The 9,700-nt window shown below is 39.2% G+C and overlaps 1 gene segment (V, D, J or C); it reads right to left on the bottom strand.

Moving 5' to 3' along the window:
- Window positions 1-7,198: 7,198 nt before the first annotated feature.
- Window positions 7,199-7,918, bottom strand: LOC128587727 (immunoglobulin heavy variable 3-23-like). The segment is given in 2 exon segments: window positions 7,199-7,683; window positions 7,787-7,918. Coding segments are annotated over 2 exon segments (531 nt in total).
- Window positions 7,919-9,700: the final 1,782 nt, after the last annotated feature.

Here is a 9,700-nt window from a genome sequence, read left to right as displayed (position 1 = left end):
TCTTTTCTAAACTTTCATTTTTCCTTTCGTCAAGAGCAAGGGCTCCTGAATTTTGTGTTTACAGTATTTTAGCCTTATTTATTGTCTGTCCCTATTTCACTCCTGTACATTGTCTCTTTGGATAGAGACTCTGTACCTTTCTCATCTCTCCCACATAAGTTGCTTCTGCAAGAGTTAAAAAATCCCCTCCATTTTTTTGTTTTTCTCATTTCTTTCTTTATTCCTCTTCCTTCTCTCTCCTTTATTTGATGTAAAAGTATTTTTAATTTCCTTTACCTATTCTTATTTTATGATTATTTATTTCTTATTTTGCTGAGAGCTGGGGTAACAAAGCTATGGTTTGGCAGGTAGACCACAGCAGTAATCTGGCTCAAGGAGGCCAAGATACTCTTCTATTTGGGCCCTAGGAAGAAAGTATTGGTAAGACCACTCTGTAGAATTTTTCTATTTCTTTTTCATCCATACTTAATTTTTTCCTTCATGTTTTTTGTTTTTGCTCTTTTTCTTTTCTTATTTTGGCAGAGGAAGAGTCTGGCTCTGCTTGGGCTGTAAGGAGCACCTGATTTTGAGGAACCCACCCAGCACAGCTTCACCTCTCAAAATCCTTGAGTTACCTCTGTTTTCTAAGAACAGGTCTGATGAATACCATATTTTCAATCAAGCTGATCCTCTCTTCCTATCCTCCTCTCCTGTTATTCAGTATTTTTCTGTTATTACCCGTTCACTTTTTTTTCTTTTTCTTTTACTTTACTATTTCCTTCTTTTTTTGCTCATTCTTTCTTTTCCTCTTCTTTCTTCCTGCTCACTCTTTACTCTTCTCCTCCTTTTGGCCTCATATCAAGTGGCCTCTTCATCACCTAACCTCTGAGGCAAGGTAATTTGAAGTCAAGGAGGAAGGGAGAAAGATAAAGGAGCATCAGGAGGTGAATAAGAAGAAAGAATATATGAGGAAGCACCAACATGAAAAGCCAAAATAGAGCACCTTTTTCAAAGGACCATGAGACAGGTTTTATAGAAGACTTCTCCTATAAAGAATTAATGGATTTGATCAAAGGGGAATATAAAACATGGACGATGAAGACAATAAAGGGAATGGATGAGAAAATAGAAAGAAAGAACCAAAAGTCAGGTGAGACAAATGTAGAATTTAGTACAAATAGGGCAGACTTTAGGGAAATGAATGAAACAATCAAGGAATGCAAATATGCAGTAGAAAGTAACAAAAATAGACCATGCAGAAGAAAGAACATCAGAGGTAGAGGACAAAGCATTCAAGTTAACCCAGATAGTTACAGAGGCAGAAAAGAAGAGCAAGAAAGCAGAGCAGGCACTTTGAGAACCATGAGAATCCATGAAGTGTTCAAACATATGAGTAATAGGGATCCCTAAAAGGGAAGAAGATAGTCCCAGAGATTGTCCAAAAATATGGAAGCCCTACTGGAGACTATCATAAGTGAAAACAAGTTTTACTAAAGATCCTGACAAACTTCTTTCAGATGGATATCAAACCGTGGGTCATCTCAACTCAAACAGAGCCTCTCCAGGACACATTGTAATGAACTTGTCCAAAGTCAAGATGAAAGACAAATTTCTGCAAGCAGCCAGGAGTAAGTGTCAACTGATGTACAGGGCCAGAGCCATTAGGTAGACTGCAGACGTTTCACCTGAAACTTTCCAAGGCAGAAGAACATGGTCATCCCACCTTCAACATCCTTAAACACAACAATTTACAGCATATAATTCTGTATCCTGCTAAAGTAAACTGGAAAATTGAAGACAGATAAAATCTTTTTAAGATATACAAACACTGAGGAAATTCACCACAACAAAACCAGCTCTACAGGAAATAATTAGACCCTTTCTCAACACTGAACACCAAACTGCCTACCACCAAAGTAAACACAGGGAAGCTAAAGGCCACAACGTAAGTTCCACAAGGCAGCAAGGATAAAACTACACAACAGATGCTCCCATAACAAGAGGAATACAATTCTAAGACACATTAATACTCTCAATAAATGTCAATGGATTGAATTCACCCACTGAAGAGGCCCAGACTGGCTATTGGATAACGAAATCATAAGACATCTTTACGCTCTCTCCAGGAGGCACACCTACCCTTGGGGGAATAATCAAGACTCAGGGTTAAGGTATAGAAAACAGCATTTCAAGCAAATGGAAATGAGAAGGAAGGAGGGGTTGGAATATTGTTCTCAGATACAAGTGGATTCAAAGCAGCTATAGTTAAGAAAGACCAAGTTGGACACTTCATACTGATCAAAGGAACAATACAAAAGACATTTCAATTTTAAAATTTATGTACCTAACTTAAATGCTTCTGATCTATGAAATGGAACTTGAAGGGTCTGAGCAATATAATATCCCATAACACCACAACAGCTGGGGACTTTAACCTGCCTGTGACAGAAGGGGACCGGTACTCTAAAAAGGGAGTAAACAAAGATACAAAGGACTTAAATGTGACCCTAGAACAAATGTGATAAATAGAAATATACAGAACACACCATCCCAAAGCAAAATAATATAAATTTTTCTCATTTAGCCCATGGCACATATTCCAAATAGATCACATCCTATAAATCAAACCAGCAAAATTAAAGGAATAGAAATTATACCTTGTCTCTTCTCAAGGCAAGGCAAAAAAGGTGAACTCAACTCCAACAAAAATGTTCATCCACATACAGAGGCATGGAAATTAAACAACCTTATGCTAAATGATAGTTGGATTCAGGAAGAGAGAAAATAAGAAATTGTCAAATTCCTCAAACCTAACAATAATGAAGACACAAGTTACCAAAACCTGTAACTGCAAAAGCAGTCTTGAGAGGAAAATTTATCTCAGTAGATGCCTAAATTTGAAAAACAGAGACTAAATCAACATACTTACAAACCATCTTATGGAATAGGAAAAAGAACAATCTAATCCTAAAGTCAGCATAGGAAAAGAAATAAACAGAATTAAATTAGAGATTAATAAATAGGAATACACACAAAAAAAATTCAGAAAATTTATGAAACAAAAAGTCATTTTTTTGAAGAAATAAAATAGATTAGCCAGACTATCTAGAAACAGAAAAGTAAAATCTCTAGTAACCTCATTCAGAAAGAATAAAGGGGAAATAACAGATGCAACAGATATACAAGAGATTATCTCTGAATACTAGAAGAAAATCTATGTGCAGAAATTTTATAATGCAGAGGAAATGAATCAATACTTGGAATCACACCCTCTCTCTAGACTTAATCATGAAGAACTAAATCTCCTGAACAGAACAATTTCAAGCACTGATATCAAAGAAACAATAAAAAAAACCCCAAGAATAAAATGCACTAGTCCAGATGGCTTCACACCAGAATCCTATCAAACCTTCAAAGAAAAGCTTATATCCATAGTGCAGAAACTGTTCCAAAAATTGACAAGGAAAGAATCTTCCCTAGAATGTTCTACAAAGGAAACATGTCCCTGGTGCCAAACCCAGGAAAAGACCCAACTAAAAAGGAGAACTTCAGAATAATTTCACTCATGGATATAGAAGCAAAAATTCCCAATGAAATCCCAGACAATAGTTTCTATCTTCTCATGAAAAAAGCCACACAAGATGATTAAGTAGGTTTCATCCTAGGGATGCAAGGCTGGTTTAATGTGTGCAAGTCCAGAAACATAATTCACCGTATCCACAGAAGCAAAAACAAAGACCATATGACCCTCTCAATAGATACACGGAAGCATTTAATAAAATTCAGCACGTTTTGCTAATTAGAACTCTGATAAATATAGGCATAGCTGGCACATTTCTTAAACTGATCGAAGCCATCTATGACAAACCCACAGCTAATATTATACTGAATGGAATACAAATGAAAGCTTTTCCACTTAGAACTGGAAAAAGACAAGGCCGTCTTCTCTGACCCCTACTGTTCAACATAGTGTTGGAAGTTCTATCTGATACAAACAGGCAAGAGAAGGAAATAAAGGGCATCCAAATGGGGGGCAGAAGAAGTCAAACTCTTCCTCTTTGCCAATGATATGATGTTATATTTAGAAAAAACCCAAAGACTCAACCCCACGACTCCTGCAGGTAATAAAAATAAATAAAGAAAAATATCATGATATAAATCGATGTCCACAAATCAGTAGCCTTTGTATATGCCAATAACAGCCAAGATGAGAAGCTAATTAAGGACACAAGTCCCTTCACAGTAGCTTCAACAAAAATGAAATACCTGGTCATACACATAACAAAACAGGTGAAGGACCTCTATAAAGAATGTTATAAAATCCTAAGAAAATACATAGATGAAGGTACTAACAATTGCAGGAACATACCATGCTCCTGGCTGGGAAGAATCAAATTGTTAAAATGTCTATACTTCTCAAAGCAATCTACAGGGGCAATGAAATTCCCATTACAATTTCAACATCATACTTTCAAGATTTGGAAAAAGTAATTCTTCGGTTTGTATGGAACCAGAAAAAAATCCCAATAGCTAAGGAAATTTTTAGTAAGAAAAATAAAGCTGGGGGCATCAGCCTACTAGACTTTAGGCTATAAAGCCATAGTGATCAAAAGAGCATGATAATGGCACAAAAATAGAGACATAGACATCTGGAACAGTGTAGAAAACCTTGAGATGTCAGTATCATCTTACAGCCGCCTAATGTTTGATAAAACAAACAAGAACATACACTAGAGGAAAGAATCCTTATTCAATAAATGGTGCTGGGTGAACTGGATACCACATATAAAAGACTGAAACTGGACCCGCAAGTTTCTCCACTCATAAAAATTGATTCAAGATGGATAAAAGATTTAAAACCAAGGCATGAAACAAAAATTCTTGAAGAAAGTATAGGCAAAACACCCAAAGTTATAGGCCTGGGGAAAGGCTTCATGAAGAAGACCTCAGGGGCAAATGCAACTACAACAAAAATAAACGAGTGGGACTTAACTAAACTGAATAACTTCTGTACAGCTACATAGACAATAACCAAACCAAATAGACAACCATCAGAAGGGGAAAAGATATTTACACATTATGAATCAGACAAAAGCTTGATAACTAGGATCTATAGAGAACTCATATTAATCAATATAAAAATGAGCCATCAATGCCCTATGTCAGTGGGCAATAGAGATTAATAGAACCTTCCCTAAAGAAGATAGATGAAGGGCTGACTTGAAAAAATGCTCATCATCTCTAATCATCAAGGACAAGCAAATTAAAACTACCCAGGGATGTGAACTAATCCCAGTCAGAAGGGCCCACATCACAAAATCTCAAAGCTGCAAATGCTGGCATAGATGTGGAGAGAAGGGAACCCTTTTACACTACTGCTGGGACTGCAAACCAATACAACCTTTTTGGAAGGAAATATGGAGAATCCTCAGTGAATTCAAAGTAGACCTCCCATATGATACTGCAATCCATTACTGGGCATTTACACAGAAGGAAAAAATCATTTTATCATAAGAACATTTGCAGTAGACTGTTTATTTCAGTTCAGTTTACAATTAACAAATTGTTGAAACAGCCTAAATGCCCACCAACCCAGGAATGGATTAACAAGCTGTGGTATATGTATACCATGAAATACTCTTCAGCCACTAAAAAAGATGGAGACTTTACATCGTTTATGTTAACCTGGATGGAGGTGGAACACATTCTTCTTAGTAAAGCATCAGAGGAATGGTGAAGCAAGAATCCTATGCACTCAATTCTGATATGAGGACAAATGATGACTAGTATTGTGGGGGGTGGAGTAATGGGGGAAAGGGGAGAGGGAAGGAGGGAGGGTGATGGGGGGTCATCGCATATGACACATCTCTTGGGGGCAGTACACAAGTATAAGAGGGATTTTACCTAACAAATGCAATCAGTATACCCTGGTTCTTTGTACACTCAATGAATCCCCAACAATAAAAAATAATAATAACCTCATGATCTGTGACAGTGAAAAGCTTTCACTCCAGACATTTCACAAAGACATCTGTCTAATTACTTCTCCTCCTTATCATCATAATTACTCTGTACTTATAAACTTCTTTCTATTTTTTTATAGACATGGTTGATGTGTATTCATTTGGCCTTTATTTCCTTTCTTATTTCAAAGTATGAGTGGATTGCTTTTGTAAAGATTGAGTCCTGGCTAAAGTTGTGCCCTTCACCCAAATAGTGTTTACTGTACCCATTAGGAAGTTCTTTTACCTTCCCACTTACAGCCTCCCTTCTTGTTGATTTTACCTGAATTTTATGTTCCTCTGTGCACCCCTGTGCTCATCAGTTAGTTCTAATTTAATAGTGAGTTCATGTGGTCTTTGTTTTCATGTTCTTGAGGTACTTTGGAGAATGGTCTCCAGTTCCATCCATATTTCATTTCTTTAACTGTTTCTTTTCTTTTAGAGTTGCTGAGTGAAATTAGTGTCAGAATCAACTTTTCAATGTCTCACTGCGGAAACCTCAGGGACATCCATTCATCCTGTACTATTCCCCCTACATGGAAAATCTAGTAAGCCTCCTGGGGTCACCCTCATTTAGACGCCAGTGGAGGTTCTAATCCCAGAAATATTTTTCTGCCAGCGGGAGCCCTCAATAACCCCTCCACCAAACCAGTACGAAAGCCATGAGCGAGCCCAATTTCAGCGAGGCTGGGATTCTTGAGGAACTTCCCTTCTCTCAGCAGACATCTGGGTAACGGAGGTACTAACCTTCCCACATTCCCTTGCTGTGCTTGTGTAACACCATCAGACCCAAAACCTGCACTCTACACTGGTGGGGCCTCTCTGCCTTGGCGTCTGTCCATTGCATTGGACGTTGGACGTTGTGAGCCGGTTGCTTAGACACTGACCACCGTGGGGTCTTGTCCTCTCACTTAGGAAGGTGCCTCCCTCTGTCCCTGAGGTCCAGGACTCGTGTCGTCTTGCTTGCTGATGAGGGGCACTTTCAGTTCTGTGTTCTGTGCTGCACTGTGGATACAAGAGAAATTTTTAAAATAGATATTACTGACTTAGTCCAAAGTGTTCACAATTAATGTCCATTTGGGGACAATATAAAGTGACTAGAAGCTACTCTCTTTTGGCAGGGAGGTTTTTGGTTATTTGCTCAAATACATCCAATTCAGAAATGGCAGAACAAAACACAGAATCAGAAATCCAGAGATATTCCCCAGAGGAAACTGTTATGTAGAGAGGAAACCACCACCCTGAGCAGACACCAGGCTGAGCCCCTCCCTCACCCCCCAATCCCCCGCACCTGCCCTCGGTGACTCCTCGCCTGTGTCCCGGGCGCCCCCTAGCGGCCACACTCCGCAGGAGGTTTGTGTATGGGCTCCCACTGCCTTCCGCTCACTGTGTCTGTCCTTTGCGCAGAAATACACCGCGGTATCCTCAGGCCTCAGGCTGTTCATTCGCAGACTCAGAGTGTTCTTGCCGTTGTCTCTGGAGATGGTGAATCGGCCCTTCACAGAGTCTGGGTAGTATGTGCTACCACCATTATAACTGATTGCTGAGACCCATTCCAGTCCCTTGCCTTCAGCCTGGCGGACCCAGTGCATTGCGAAGCTGCTGAATGTGAATCCAGAGGCTGCGCAGGAGAGTTCGAGGGAGCCCCCAGGCCGGACCAAGCCTCCCCCAGACTCCACCAGCTTCACCTCGCACTGGACACCTGCAAACACAGAGACACCGGGTCAGAAACCTCCACACACACCCTCTGTTCTCTCTCACACATCCACTCACACACTCTGAGTCTCCAGTTCTCCATGAATCACCTTGTAACAGAGCAACCAGGAGAAGCCAGCTCAGCCCAGACTCCATGGTGGGTCGTCTGTGTTCAGTCCTGAGCAGCCAGTGGGCAGACCTGGGAGTCCCGGGACTGGGGCTCCTCTCCCAGAGCTGCCTTATCAGGGCTGGGCTGGTTTTCATGGGCAGAGGGAGGCAATATTTGCATGTAGTTCTGCAAAATCAGAGGTCTGGGCTGGGACCCTGAGAGAGGGCTGGGCCAGAGCAGGTGTGAGTGTGCTGGGGCAGGAATATGACAAGGGTAATTCTTGTGAAAATATGAATTCTTATTATGAGATTGTAATGTGATAAATCTTAGCGTTCATCATTGTATTTCCTGTTTACACGTGGACATGGATCATGTGTTGTTTGTGTCCTGATTTTTCCTTTATTTTATTTTATTTTTTATTTTTTTTTATTAAATCATAGCTGTGTACATCAATATGATCATGGGGCACCATACAGTTGTTTCATAGAATATTTGACACATTTTCATCTCATTAGTTGACATAGCCCTCCTGGCATTTTCCTAGTTACTTTGTCAAGACATTTACATTCCACATTTGCCAAGGCTCACATGTACCTTTGAAAGATGCACCACGTGTGTGATCCTTTCAATCCCCCTCCCTCTACCCACGCTTTCCCCCTTCCCCCTGTTCTTAGGTTGTAACTTGGTTATAGCTTTCATGTGAAGGTCCTAAGTTAGTTTCATAGTAGGGGTGAATACATTGGATATTTTTTCTTCCATTCTTGAGACATTTTACTGAGAAGAATATGTTCCAGCTCCATCCATGTAAACATGAAGGAGGTGAGGTCTCCATGTGAGACTCACCCTGGAGCGTGGAGAGTCTCTGAGATGTGTACAGTATTTCCCATCTTGTCAGAGTGACTTTTTTGGTATCTGAGCATGAAGTCCTCAGCACTAAACTTCCCTGACCCTTGAACCTACTCCAGGACAGAGTTGGGCCTGCCTATTTAGGTTTGAATAATTCTGTAATGGGAACATTTGTAATTTTGCCACTTTGAGACTTTACCCCCAAATGGAGAGGATTAGGTTTGACGGAGTTGAATTTATAGGGATTTGGGACATTTTGTTCTCTGTCACTTCTTCTTTCTCAGTATTTTATTATTTTTGTAATTACTTGAATGAGGTATAATTCATATAAACCACATATATTTAAAGTGTATAAGTTATAAATATTGGCATATCTATAATCATTATAAAGATAGTGAACAAATCAATACCTTTAACCTTATCTTTTGTTCTTCTATATTTCCCTCTTTCCTTTTTCCTTCTTTATTAATTCCCTAAGCAAATATTCATTGTTTGTATACTACTTTAGATTAATTTTCATTTTGTAAAGTTCATATAAATGGAATAATATAGATTTTATGCTTGTTACTTTTGCTTCTAGACTGAGGACATATGCTTGCAAATATATCCATATGATGGCATGTACAAAACAGTCAAAAATTCTAATGAGGGTAGTATTCCACTGCAGAAATTTAATGTAATCATTGTCTATCAAGCTGTTGAACAATATGTAACTCTTACATTTTCAGGGTCTAACTAGTATATATGTCATTTATCTTCAAGTTGTACACAGGTGAGAAGCAGTTTCTTGTTTTTATTTTTAAAACAACAACAAAAAACTGTAGAGAAACAATGTGGGAAACCTTCCTTAATACTTCAGATAATTGAAGTTATAGAACCAACAACAAATCTGACACATGGGGAGAGACATGTTCTTGTAGGAGTAAACAAGGCCAGGGAGTTATCTGATTTGGGGCAGAGGCTGCCACACACAGTGTAGGCTGTGAGAGGATGAAGCTATGAATGTGTCTTTCACTGCTGGAAGCTGAATGTGGTAAAGGCTTGATGGTGGGGAATTCTCTGGTGTCAC

This window comes from Nycticebus coucang, chromosome 6 (assembly GCF_027406575.1).
Source record: "Nycticebus coucang isolate mNycCou1 chromosome 6, mNycCou1.pri, whole genome shotgun sequence".
NCBI classification, from domain to species: Eukaryota; Metazoa; Chordata; class Mammalia; order Primates; family Lorisidae; genus Nycticebus; species Nycticebus coucang.
Note: the sequence above shows the minus strand (reverse complement) of the source record. Positions and strands in the feature narration are given on the sequence as shown.